The sequence below is a fragment of the Zootermopsis nevadensis genome, unplaced genomic scaffold (assembly GCF_977971745.1).
Source record: "Zootermopsis nevadensis isolate Lab colony 2312 unplaced genomic scaffold, Znev_1.0 Znev_ptg000028l, whole genome shotgun sequence".
NCBI classification, from domain to species: domain Eukaryota; kingdom Metazoa; phylum Arthropoda; class Insecta; order Blattodea; family Termopsidae; genus Zootermopsis; species Zootermopsis nevadensis.
Window position 1 is genome coordinate 7,098,721 of NW_028259160.1, and position 14,153 is coordinate 7,112,873.

A 14,153-nucleotide genomic window follows, 5' to 3' on the forward strand; every position below is an offset into this window, starting at 1 on the left:
TCCAGAATATAACATTTATTGATTAAGTTAACTGCAAAAGCCTATGTTTGGTAAAATTTATTTTTAATACATTGATATTTGGCTCAAGTGTCAACAATTATATACATATTAACAGAGTATATGGCATTACAAAGTGTATGGATATTTAACATTTGTACATTTTAATCCTGCAGCCATAATTATTCTTTTATTTATTTATTTTTACGTGTTAATACTTTAAAACAAGAGTGTAAACTGTGGGGCGGGATATGGTACAACATTTTACCCATATCTATAATACTTTGTATTGGTACAATAGGAGGATGTGCTGTGATTCAGTTATTTTGTACTTACAAAATAAATACACATATCTTTTAAACCATATGTATTAAACAAAAAACTGCGCAGAATGATCGCCTCTTCTATGCAGTGCTGCTTATCATGATTTGTTTACAGTAGCATCAAAAATGTGTTACTGGTACTTCCAAAGTTACCATTCATACAGATTAAAATTTCATATTGTTGTTTACTCATTTTGGGCTGTACCAGTCATGTTTGTTCTGTAAGATGGTAGTGAAAGTCTGTTATAGTATACTTAATTAGGCAGAAGTTCTAAATTTGATGTAATAAGAATTGATTCCATTTTTTAGATTATCAGAGCCTTGCTAATTGTGAGTACCAGCTTTTCATATTGTTACACGATTTACACATGGTCAGTCAAGTAAGTAAACCAATTTTTCTGTGCTGTCGCAGTGAAGTGAATACAAATGTTGCTTTTGTAAAGCTCACACATTACAATTGCATAGAACCACATCTGCTGTACATTGTAATTCTGTAGGCATAAGAGCAGTCTCTGAAAGACCACATATGGGAGTCTTCACTCTTTCACGGAAAGGTTTCTTTCTGAAGAGTTTACCTTCCTTAGTTGTTTAATAGAAATATAGTTCTAGCTGCTTAACACAGTATTTTGTTTTAAATTAATACTTTTTGTTGGTGAAGACTGAAGGGAATTTATCTTTTAAATCTAATTATTTTGCTTCTTATTGTCTTCTCTTTAGATTTTCATCTCTGCTGCTCATATATGCCTTAATTCATGTCTGAGTTTGTGATCTGTACATTAATGTGGGCATATAATAACTTTTACAGAGGCATACTGCCCCATATTAGGCATTTTGAAAGTATGTCCCTCACAAACTGGGAAACTTTTTTTGCATATCTATGTTTTTGGGTTAGTTACCTTATAGCATAACATCCAGACGAATTTTCATTTGCTGCTGTCATAATTATTTGGTTATGAAATTTGTACCGACAGACATCAGCTCTGATTGAGTTGAGATAGGTTAGGTTAGATTAGGTTACTGATGCGTTTGCGCATAAGATCTTGCGCCAAAGGCATGGGTATCGACATCATCGTCTCACCTCATGACTTCAAAGTTCTGTCAGAGTGTTATTACGTGGAATAAAGAGTTAGAAAAGCTGAGCCTGGAAAACTACTTATGGTATAACTTTGGTACAAAATTTCACAAAGCAAGAACAGAAGACAGAGAGACAATGCAATAAAGAGAGGTACAAACAAACAGAGGAAGAGAAAGACAAAGAGCATATGTAGTAAGGAAGGATTTACTGGTCTGAGATAGTATCATGATGCAGTGGACTTAAATGACAAACATCTACATAATGTAAGAGTTTTTAATTTTACCATGTCTTAATATCTTAATTCATTGTAAGAATTCCATTCTTTGTCTGATACTTCCAAAGCTCAGTGTGTGCAAAACAGCCTTCTCTTTGCCATTTGAACAATGTGATACATATTTATATGTGATGTGTTTTAACTGTAAGATATTAAGATGTCATTGTCCACTGTCTGTACAGAAAGACATAACATTTTGAAGGCTCAGTTTGCCTTAAGGTTAACCTTTTGCAATGTCTTCTGCAAGGTGTAAAGCACAAAATTGTAGCACATAAGGACATGTAACTCTTTATGTCTTTAATTGTATTAATTTCTCATTTGACTGTATTAGAACACCATATCAACTGCTGGGATTACTTATCATTAAAAATGATCTGGTAGGGTGATTATTAGGGATGTGAGAGGAAGAGACAGTGATTTTCTTTAAAGAACTATTGTGGAATTCACTTGGCAGGATCAAGCGAAAACCCTCAAGATAGCCAGTCTCATGGCTCATATTTCAACCTTCAACCTTTACAATACAAAAGAAGGGTGACAAGTTTCTCACAGTGGTAAATATGTCAGTCATTGTTGTCTGAGTGGTGATATTCTGTGGTCTTGTAGGTGGTAACCAACATTTTGGCGAAAGGTATTGTCTCCATCTTCATTTTCCTTTGAAACATTATGTAGTCACCTACAGAACCACATTATGTCACAGTCCAGTCACACTACAATCAGCAAGAGTTCTGACCAGTACAACCCAGTGTTGGGTTCCTCAGTTTTTGTTTGGATATTCTGCATTTGGTGATATAGGAGGTTTATTTTAATGACAGCAGCAGCAGCAGTAGTAGTAAGTAGTAGTATACATCATCATCTATGAAGTTGGGTGTTTGGATCATGCTAATATTTTATGAACTCCAAAATGCAGAATGATAACATTGGCAGGTCATTAAAATTGTGAGAATGTAAATGGGTTAATTTATGGTAGCCATTTTGTAACATCAGAGAGAGATGGAGTTATCCTCAAAAAGTCTATATCTTTGTTATCAAAACAATTAACAATGCCAAAAGGAAATATTCTGGTATTAAATGGCTCCATTTAATTGTGCCTAAAACAAAATTTATTTCCAGTAATCTATATAATGGATGTACATTAATTACATGTAGGAGAATGCATCCATGAAGTTAATGCTTATCATACAAGACACATTACAAGAACCGACATATACATTTAGAAGCCTGCTGCATTATTGCTTACACAGAAATACTCTTAATACTGTACAGCATGTTATTATATACTCTATACAGGATCCTAGCATTCATTGGCATTGCAGCTGATGCTTCAAACTGCCACATACAATACAGGCCTTGCCACACTTTATTGCTTAAAGCTGTATGACCTTGGAGAGGATTCCTAAATCTATTTTTTGTGTTCTTTTCTTAGTTTATATATTATAAACAATCTATATTGCATGATAGTAGCCCAGTATTTATTAGTAACAATGGCTTGTGTATAAAATTAACAATGCTATGGCCTTTCCATTTATGGAGGAGAAGAGATGGATTAATCCACATAATCTTCCACTGGTATCCTAGAACAATAAATTTGTCTCAGCCATGGTCTCTATCAATTCCTTTTAAAAGAGCAATCATGTTTTCCAGACCAAAGAGGAATCCACGATCAGGACCTGAGTAGAGCACAGGATCACCCAAACCTTTGTGGGTCGAATGGGCAAAATCAATTATCCTAACATCAACGAGTGGCTCTGGAGTCAGTAATGGAGATGAAGGTACAGAGGTTGCTTCAAATGAAGATGGTGAATTCACTTTGATGTCTTCACAAGTGGCAGTGCTGCTACTACGACGATGGTATGTTCCTGTGGGTGATTTGTGTGAGTTCTCTGGAGCTGATAGAAAGCAGTCGAATGACTGATCAAGCATAGCTGATAGAGTTTCTGCACTCGAACTTCGCCTGCTAAGCCGTCCTCCCATACAGTCATTTCTCATTAAGCCTTCATCATGATCGTGAGTTGAGAGAGATACTTGGCTGTCCTGCTGTAAACTTTTTACTCGTGCCTTGTCAAAGTCATAAACTGTACCTAAGAAACAACAAAATGTTTGTGAAAGTACAAATATGTGGGTAAATAAAATAAAAACGCTATGCTGTAATAACTGACTACATAGAACAGGGTGTCCTTTGGGCATTTTATAGTTATCAGGCTGATCAAGAAGATCCCTACTGTAGAACCCAAGGGTTTGTAATCATCCTCACAAAAGCTCACCTTTTGATCCTATTCTGTTATAATTAATTTCATATGTTCACAACCTTTTTCTTTAATATCTGTTTTAATATTATCTTCACATCTAGTCGTCTACTCTTAGGACTCTCTTCAGGTTGTGCAGAAAAATATATATGTTCCTCTCATCCCCACTCTCCCAAATTTTCAAAAGATTTATGAGCAATTTTTATATTATTACAGGTTTCTTCTAATATTAATTATTATAGGACAAGATATTTACTTAATTTACTTTACATTTACTTCTAGATAAGCATCATTACTGTCATTCTGGAGAATTTGAGGCCTTAGAAAAAACAATAAAAACCATAATATAAGTTGTTATTAATAATATGCAGTATCTTATACCCCATCATCCTTGCATTATCACTTACTTGAGGTGCCACTGTGAAAGTCATCCCCCTCATAAAGAAGAAGCAATGAAGTGGTGTAGAAACGTACAGCATCCTGTTGCCCCAGAACATACACAAGCTCCTCTAGACGTCGTATGAGTGGAGGCAGGACGTCTGATCTGAGCTTGATCCCGTTGTGTAAGAACTGACGCAAAGCCTGTTGGAACCCTGCCACCGACAAGCTGCGCCCATAGAATTTATTGCGACATAGGAAACGCTGTGAGGTAACTTGATACACCTATTAAGACAAGGGAAAAATTTGTCTTGGGCTGTTTAATGTGTGTTCTAGGTTTATTTAAGAGTAGTTTCTCTAATTATGTAGTGTCAAATGGGAGTTTAGTAGTGGGTTTAAAGGTGCTTCAACAATATGGCTACTTGCACCAATGTTGTGAATAATAAATTGGGAATGAAAGGAAGGAAGCACTTATGGCCTATAAGGTAGTCTAGCACTTGCCTGGAGGGAGTGAGAAAAACCACAGTATACCTCTTGAGGTTAGCAGGCCTCCAGGTAGAGAATCAAATGTGGGATATTCCAGACATGAAGCAAGAGTGCTTACCACTTATCCATTTACATCATTTTGTAATTCAGTGGCATCTTAATTAATTAAACTGTGAGTGATGATTTAGGAAGGATGTGCAAGAAAATGGTCATGGCCTTTTTAAGGTTCTACCCAGTATCTGACTGAAGGGACTGAGTAAAACCAGAAATCACACATAAAACACACTGCATTAACATTTTTCAAGACAAGATTCAATTATGGAACACTTCAGTTGAGTGATTAGCACTCCTACTTCACATATAAGAAGTCCTTGGTTTGATTCTTCACCTAGAAGCTGGCTATTCTGAGGTTTCTTTTGTTATCCTCAGGCAAATCCTGGAATAGTACCTCAGAATAGTTTATTGCTTCTCTCCCACATCCGTTCATAATATATATAGGCTAATGTGCTAATGTATGCACTTGAGAAATAGATTACGCAGAGTGAAGAGGAACACATTCTAAAACAATTCAGATCACTGAAGGTATGTGTAAAGAAACCCAGACATTTTAATATTTCCTGTAATAATGACTTATTTTCACCAGTTATAAAATTGTATGTACTAAACCGCAGAAGCACCAGTTTACTGTGATAAACCACTTAACACTGAAAGTAGCTTGTGAGGTCAGTTGTCAATGACTGATTTGTTCACATTCCCGTGTTCAATTCAGAAAATTTTAAAACCTGCATTCCTCCAATGCGGACACCCAGTTTTCCAGATGTGGTGCTCACAACTTTGAACATCTTGCTCTGCTTCTTGGTGAGACTCGCTGCATCACCATACTGTCGAGTTCCCATTTTCAGATCAAGAATGCACGGAAATGTAAATTTACATGTGAGGTTTTCTAGCAGAATAAAATCTGTATCAAAAGTTAAGGTATACATTCCTGCTTTGAAAAGCAAAATTTCTGTTCCAAGTAGACACAAAGAGAAACAGTTCCTCTGTGATAGTGGGTTTAAAATTAAAGTAAATAATTACAGTGAACTGTAGTTTTTAAAATTTTCTGCCTGAAAAATTACTTCTGTGTAAAGCAGAATTAAATCTACATTACTTTCTTTTGCATAGCACAAGACATGTGTCTCACAGATAGTTAATGAAATATAAAGTACTTTTATTTTCCAAGTAACTTTATTCTGTATCTGCATGGCTGTTTGAGATTATTGTATGAACATGGGAAAATTTACCACAAGGAGACAAACCAGGTGATATGGTTAATCACTGCATCACAAAGACAAAATGCTTGAAAACATTACTCTGCTGTGAGCATAAAATCAAATATGTGGAGGGAAAGAGGGTTGAGAGGAATTAGTTGGTCATAAAAAACGAGTGTCCGTAATTCAGAGTTATATTTTATGAAATAAACTGACTTACAGAGGAGATTTTTTAAATATTATAACTCTAAAACATTTTTATACCTGTCATTTTATTGTGGCTCTCGAATTGTAAGTTGTGTTTATACTGGAATGGAAAATAGGATCCAATTATGTGGCAATCTAGACAGTTTGATCTAACCATATTTGACTTGTATTTCTAATGAGTACATTAAGAAAATTGTCTGTTCTGTTAGCTTTCTTGATTTAGAGCACTTACATCATGAGTTCTCAACCTTTTCCAGATGTGGGATCACATTCACCCTTTCTTATCAACTTGAGGGCCACTGGACTGTAAATGATAATTTATTGAATAGTCATTGGAGTTTATTACAATGCTAATAAATTTCCCTCACAACAATCTACATATTAATCAATAATAAATATTACTTAACAAATTTGTTACTTTATTAACTAATCTCTTAAAATTAAATATATTCTTTGGATGAATGTTTTTTTCATAAAATATGATATAATATTGCAAAATTGTATACCAGTTGCACAGAACACATCAGAGGGGTAGCATGCAGCCCAAAGGTTGAGAAACACTAATCTAAAATATATGGAGCTTTATTTGCACATCCCTGTGCATGGTGATGTTGGTCTGAGTTGTGATGTTGTGTAGATTTGCAGGTAGATACTAACACTTCAAAGGAAAATACTGCCTCCATGTTCAGCCCCGAAGACAGAGGCAATATGTTCCTTCAAAATATTGGTACCCACCTACATGGCGTGACAACCCAGGAGACTACTATCAATCACCATAATGAGAACCAATGATCTAATACTCCCTGTATGCTTCAGCATTGGGATATTTTTACCTTTAATTTCTTTACAGTATGATGCTGTTGCATAGATTAGTTTTCAGGTGGTTCTTGTGTCTTGCTAATCACTATTCAGCACATAAAAGTCTAAGGAATGGTTATTAAGGCATGACTAACAAATTCATATGCTTCAAAGTGGATGGATGTTATCACCACAAATAAGATATACTTCCACTAAAGGATATACAATTACATATGTAAATTTGTTTCAAGGTCTCCTGTTAAGTGTTAGATTTATTTTTTACAATGTACTAAACTTTGTAGAGGGTCTTCTTTAAGTAGCTGCTATTCACACCAATTCAGCTAACATAAAGAATACCTCTTTTTATAGAATCTCAAGGTTAAAAACAGACATAACATTACCCAGCTATTGGATTATGTCCTGAATCAGCACCTTTGAAATGTTGGTAAACTTCTACCTACAACTGTGCAACAACCCAAAAAACAACCTCTTTATATTCACTGCCATGAAAACCTTAAATCTCACCAAGTATGAAGATGGCTGTCTTCTGGATGTTACATTGTGTAGTCTGGTAAATACTGACTGACATTTCAGAGAAGTTTACTGCCATCCATCATCAGGATGATGAGTAAGCTGTTCACAGAATGTTGGGACCTTGCGGAGGTCCCCTCCTTTTGCCATTGGCTCTCTTCCTTCCTTCTCTCTCCCACTGGTCTTGTCCAACCTACTCTTATTATCTGCCCCAAATTTTTCAGGTGCATTTTACTTATCACCCTGCTGATGGAGGCAATCAGTATCTACCAGACTACATGGTACAACATCCCAGAAGACAGCTATCTCTTTGCTATATACTTAGAAGGTACAAAGTAAGATAAATTCCTGGAATAAACTATCTCCTTCTTATACTACCTTCAGCTGTATCAGAGGTTACAAGAATATGAATGTATGGTCATCTGATTACTTCTAGAATTGAATAAAAGGATACTTGGTTCAGAACTGTCAGCATGTATATTAGCCACGAGCTCCTGCAGTTGTGTTCGATGGCACTTAAGAACCCATGGATTGAGTGCCATCTCCTTTCTGGTTCCCATATTTCCAGAAGTTCCCGCTTCAGACTGGTCTTCATGAAATAATCCTTTGACATTGCTGTCAACTTCAATACTACCAGAGCGGCGCATACGAATTCTGCTGCTGCGGATCAGAACAAGTCTATGACTAAAGAGTTTTTGTTTAAGTTATCACTCACGGAACACAAAATGTCTGTAAACACTTACCAGGAATGCTGCCTTACAGACTTCACACTATTAAAGTTTCAAGCCCATGGATGAGGTGGGATCTCGAAGTTCCACTTCAAGTGTTCCTGTGAGGAAACATTCTCGGTAAGTGCCCACAGCAGTAACTGAATTGTTTAACGAAATATAACTGGTATACTATTAGTATAATAAACCTATAAACCTACCTTTTGTCATTGGCATGTATTGGTTTGTAGCATTCAGGTGGTGTGGCAATGAGAGTGACATATCCTTCTTCTTGTACAACACGAACTTTAACTACACCATAAAATTTTGGAATAAATCTGCGCACAGAGTCAGGTAGAGTCTCATAGAACTGGAGTTCTCTAGGAACAAGTGGTTTGCATACAGTTGCTTGGTCCAAACAGAGCATTGATGAATGTCCTCCAACTTGGTGTATGAAGGGCTCCAGCTGGAACACATTTTAGCTATGACAACACACTGATCATTCCTTTTGAATCATTTTTAAAAAACATGGTGACAGTTATAAAAGCTTTATTTTAAAAAAAATGTTACTTACATGAAAGTAGTTGTTTTCTGACGAAGATTCCATCGGCTACGATACCATGTATGAGAGAATATCTATCCTGACTGTATAAAAATCGCAGTTCAAGTTACACTCAGTTCGAAATGGTCTAAAGTAGTCAGTCTGAGCAGTAGATGGAACGTGCAAAAAATCAATAAGTTCATTTGAAATACTAATAACATGGAAGAACATCCAGAGTACTATTCGCTTTTTAACTTCACAAGAGTCAACAAAACGTATAAAATGTATGTATTAACAAATTATGTTTAAAAAGCATTACTATTTTCTGGTAAAGTCACTAATATAACATTTATTAACACGACGTCTGCTGGTATACGTAATCCAATGAATATGCTAAAGTCACTTTTTGTGATAACTATCACATTAAATAAAATAATTGTCTTTTCTGTTCCAAAATATATACTTATTATTGAATTTAACTATAGAGTATACATAGTGATATTGATGTTAAACTACCTGTATTAGCCTTATCACTTTGAAATGATAATTATATTCAACTTGACTTTCCCACCTTGATCGCGGATAGCCTGGCCAGCTGATCGACTGTTCATTTCATTCACAACCAGCAAGCAACCAACATGGACGATAGTGTAGTGGTGTCTTCGTAGTCTTGGATAAAGAGTGCTGATTTCAGTGCTCGTTCTTCTGATTGATAATTTTTGTAACGTTTAGCGGTCTGTGATTAACGAATGTATTTGCCTAAAGGGCATTAAGTTTACAAAACACAATAAAGTAAGTCATTATGGCGGGCGACAAGATGCTACAGCGGTGAGAACTTGCCGGATATTAAGTATTTTTGTGGAAGTAAAATTTGTTCAGTTTCATATTTGTTTCGTGTATGGGATAACCGAAATTTTGAATACCATGGTGAAAGAGAAGCCTAATTCAACCCGAATATATGATGAAGAAGGCTATCGTAGACGGGCAGCTTGTATCTGCGTAAAAAGTGAACTGGAGAAAGAGGTATGTAGCAGGAGATTAATTATTGTAGCTCAAATTCTTCGTTATATTGTTTATTAGCTTTTGCTTTGTTATTGTTGAAGTAAACAAGAAAAGGTGTTGCAGATTGTTGTAGGAAGACGGCATGTTTGTTTGCTTGCTTGCTTGAGAAACACGCGTGTAACGCATGCCGTAAAGCCTGGTGTTTGTACCGGTTCACCGATCGCTGCAAGTACATTTTAAATTGCCAGTCCAATGATTGTGATCGTGGTATTACAAGTGACAACTGTGACATTGCTATGCAAATTGTGATTATAAATAAGGTACGGAGTCCAAGACCCTTATTGTCATGTTTTATGGACAGTATTTATTGTATTGTTTTATTGCATACACAAGGTAATCATGATGTAAATACGTAACAGATGTGAAGAACCTGTACTTTAACTTTGTTTTGGATATAAAGAAGCTTTCTTTTCTCGGTATGTTGCTGTTATCGACAGACTCTGGACCAATTCACATCTCGGCAGCGACAAAAGTAAATTGGCATTAAGGGTGGGGATTTTGGTTTTCCTACAGACCTCAGTATTTTTTCGAATTAATTTGTAGCTTTTGGATGGAAGCTGGTGTCCAAGGAAGTAGGCCATGGAGGAATATCCAATTTTCGGGTGGAAGCAGACTGTAATGACCTTAGTGGTGTTAAATGGCTTATTTGGTGATTTAGTTGTATTGGGATGCTAATTTATAATAGTGAAATACGAAGGTGTTAAACTGTAGCGAATGTTATCAGCTACATTGGTCAGTTATCAGCCAAGTTATACAGCTTACAAAGTTCAAAATAGTCGCGTTAATTAATACGATGCAAGTTTTGACTTATTTCTAGTTTTGTTTACAGTTTAAACACGCAGTTAAGTAATAGTTCATTTCTTCAGCTTGAAAGGGATGGCAACTTCTTTACACATTAGTACATGTTAATTTCGTTCGACGTACTTTAATATGGTTGGCGTTTCATTAATACTTCAATATATTTTGTATTCTTTGTGCTACTGTAAATTGTGGCTGGGTTGGGCATAGCATCTAAAGCCTATGGAGAAGAGCCTGTATCATGTTTAAGTAGAACCGTTTGATACATGTGGCATGATGACCTTGAAGCGGAACATGTGGTTGTAAACTATACATGTAAACACTTAACGCCAGTTTGTGTAGACAACCTTCTAGTCTCTAGTAGAGCAGATTCCTTTGGGAAGCTCAGCTAATCAAGAATTTTTCCATATTTTATGGAATCTCATGGTTCTTTACTGTGTTCAAAAGAGCCTGCCACCAGTCCGATAGAAGTTGTATTTTTTTCAGCATTAATATAATAGTTATAACAAGCTTGTAACATTCAGGATTTTTATCTCATTTATGGGGAAATTTTGTACTGTATGGCAGTTGAACATACACTTTTGAAATTTTTAGGCGTCGTCACGCTTTAGCGTGAGCGAAGAACAGCTTATGGCCCCGTTCGTGTCTGTCTGTCGCGGCCTACCGACGAGATCGTGCTGCCATTTGTTGGTGGACGTACGAACTACATGTTTTGCTATGTATTAACTCGAACGGCTGATTTGATTTCCATTAAATTTGACATTGAACCTCTTCTGTTTGGGGCTGGTCCAGACCAGTGCTTATTAATTTCCTACAGTCGGTAACACTGATGTGACGGATGCTCAAAGTCGTGAGGAAGGGTCTTGTGACATCATAAACATCGTGTTGCCATCTGTGTGAACTATTTGTTGTGCCACCCATCACTGACATGTACTGCTGAATCTGCAATTTATCATTGTTGGTCGTGTGAACTGTATTCGCCATTCTGTCATGTCTTAGATCGGCTGTTCGTGCTGCTATCTGTCAATGGCCACGTGGATTAAACACAGAATACAACACATTTATTGAAACTTGGCTACTTAAGCAGTTGATATTGGAAAGAGAAGGAAGGATGTAGGGGCGGCTATCTATATGTTTTTCTTTTCATCCCCGTTTTATTCTCATTGCGTTAATTAACGCGAACAGTGGGTTAAGTCTTGGTTTGGTGACTATCCTGACCGAGGTTTTGTGGTTTGACACAGTCTCAGTAGACAAATTCTGGGGTAGTTCTTTGAAATAGATTATGGCTGCTTCTTTCCATAAACTTTCAACTTTATTCACCGTCATTCTACCATGACCTGTGTTAAAAGAAATTTGCGTTAACTCAAGAATAAATCGGTTGTAGCACTGTGATGAATAAAGTTCAAATGTGGTAACACATTTTGTTTGCTCTTTGTAAGTTCCTGAACTACAAATCATATGCCATAAAGAAAACTAAACAACACATTATACCATATGTTTTTGGATTGCCAGACATTTAGCAGCTGTTGGGTTGCAGAATTGCTGACTGTATTAACTTAGCTGTTTCAATATCGTCATGTGTTGTTGGTGTCACAGGCATTTAATTAACATAAATCCAACATATGTTTGTTGTGTACTTTATTGATTTAATCTTTCCCAGTGGTGCAACTATAAATATTAAACTCAAACTTTGTTCCATGGAATTGGGGTTCCATGGATTTTACCCCTCGCCATGATTAAAAACAAAGTCCTTTTTTAAATTAGAAGTTCAGAAGTTACTCAGAAGTACCAGGAAAGACACTTGCATAACTCAGATAGAATCCATTCAGTGGTCCTTCCCACAGTTAATATGTAAGAAATAATGTTACTACAGCTACCATGTAGTGATGTTGATTTTGTGTTATTTTTTAATTTAAATTAGATTAGCGTTGTAGTAACAAGTCAGCTTACTAAATCTTGCAGCCAGAGTGTGGAGTGTAGATCTATAGAATCATTCATCAGTTGAGGTATTGACAGAACATTATATAAAACTCAATGGTTAGAAAAATACCGAGTTTCTTCATTCATTCTCTCCAGTTTGATGAATAGCAAACATAACCCAAATACTAAAATATACAAAACTTTTATTTTATCTGTTGTTTGAAATCTGGTTTCTTATTCTAAGGGGAAAACATAAATTACAAAAAAGTGTTTGAGAACGAAATACTGAGGAAAATATTTGGACCTGGGAAGGAGGTGATCCAATTGTGGCGCCTAGAATTTTCGGAGTTTTGTCTCTTCACTCCAGCACAGGGATAACTGTGCCCTGCTTTTTCAGCTGTTATGGGAACGACAAAAAATTGATTGGTGTCCGTCGTGTTGCTATGGTTATTGTTATGTCCTTCGTCGTGGCGTCTAATATTAGAAGCCGCCGGGCTGGCACCTGAACAATCCTATTTCTCGTGAAATACCTTGTCTTCTTGTTCTGTTGCTATTAGGCTTACATAAACTGACACAGGCCCAGAAATAATTAACAGTTGCCAAACAAGATGTGCTGTTACGCCCTTCATATTTTCACTGCCTGAGTTTGTAAGTCGTGGTTCTTTGCTGTCCCTTGCGTGACTCGTGTGGCTTCGTATATTTAACTTACTAGAATCTTTTTCACAGGTTACTTAAGATAGGGCGACAATATTTTTAGGGGGATTAGGGGATTTATCATGGACCGAATACCACGTTGTAGCGGTTAGAACTAGTTCGTATTTGGAGTTATCGGATTCAGGTTTAGTTTCGAAAACGAGCTGTCGTGACTGAGATTTCTCTTTTTGTTTTCTCGATGCCAGGCGATGCTGTCTGGGATAGTACCATTAAAGAAACAACAAACACATTCTTTCACATGCTCCCAGTCATTTATAGCCAAGCTAACATTCGAGTCTTTAGTCTACGAATGTAAGTAAAATCTAACCATTTGAAGCCAAAACGCACCTAAATAACATTTAAGAATTCAGTCATACCGCAAAGAGAACACAAGTTATTCATCATTCACCAAGATCAGCTTGTTAGTTCTACCAAAGGAAAGAAACCGTGTTTACAGTGAGAATCATACGAAACCCATAAATGCAGTGTTTTAAATATCACTGGAGATTTAGGAAGGTGGAAATCGGGTGACCCTAAGTATGTGAATGTTAGATTTCAGATTTCAGGTTGTCGATGGTTTCGATACTTTGAGCAGGTAGTCGGTCACATAAGGCCGAGGAGTATCGATGACTAGAACACCTTTTGAAAGTATAAAGATGGTCCCATCATCAGGGCGATGAGCCGCCCTGATGATGGAGGCAGCAAGGTAAATTTCTACCAAACTAAACGGTGCTACAGTCATTTGTTCTCACTACCGTGAGAACCTCAGGTACTAATTTTTAAGGTAATCTGCGTCGTTTTCGTCAGATTTCTGGCTTTAGTCTGTTACTCAGCATGTCACTGTATCGAACACAAAAGACTTAATTCCTC

General features: G+C 36.5%; 3 protein-coding genes across 5 annotated transcripts in view; 2 read left to right on the forward strand and 1 right to left on the reverse strand.

The window, feature by feature from the left end:
* Positions 1 to 3,834, forward strand: part of Cc2d2a (Coiled-coil and C2 domain containing 2A) — a 45,841-nt gene extending 42,007 nt beyond the window's left edge. Inside the window, exon 27 of the mRNA XM_022064344.2 lies at positions 3,311 to 3,834. The gene's annotated coding sequence lies outside the window, so the exon portion shown is untranslated. The remainder of the gene's footprint in view (positions 1 to 3,310) is intronic.
* On the reverse strand, positions 1 to 9,510 carry LOC110830008 (inositol hexakisphosphate kinase 1). 3 transcript variants are annotated; one of them, XM_022064350.2, is made up of 7 exons: positions 9,382 to 9,510; positions 8,844 to 8,972; positions 8,491 to 8,735; positions 8,017 to 8,222; positions 5,559 to 5,734; positions 4,320 to 4,575; positions 1 to 3,747 (listed from the first exon to the last, which is right to left on the reverse strand). In XM_022064350.2, the coding sequence occupies exons 2-7, from the start codon at positions 8,874 to 8,876 to the stop codon at positions 3,260 to 3,262; spliced, it is 1,404 nt and encodes a 467-aa protein (XP_021920042.1). In that variant the 5' UTR covers positions 8,877 to 8,972; positions 9,382 to 9,510; the 3' UTR covers positions 1 to 3,259. The 3 variants fall into 3 exon arrangements, with proteins under 3 accessions (XP_021920042.1, XP_021920041.1, XP_021920040.1); XM_022064349.2 differs by lacking the exon at positions 9,382 to 9,510 and adding an exon at positions 9,327 to 9,344; XM_022064348.2 differs by lacking the exon at positions 9,382 to 9,510 and having other exon boundaries at positions 8,844 to 9,184.
* Aps (diphosphoinositol polyphosphate phosphohydrolase 1 Aps) overlaps positions 9,410 to 14,153 on the forward strand; it is a 23,330-nt gene continuing 18,586 nt past the window's right edge. The window contains exon 1 of the mRNA XM_022064351.2: positions 9,410 to 9,833. Within this exon, the coding sequence (XP_021920043.1) occupies positions 9,735 to 9,833 (99 nt within the window). The 5' untranslated portion in view covers positions 9,410 to 9,734. The remainder of the gene's footprint in view (positions 9,834 to 14,153) is intronic.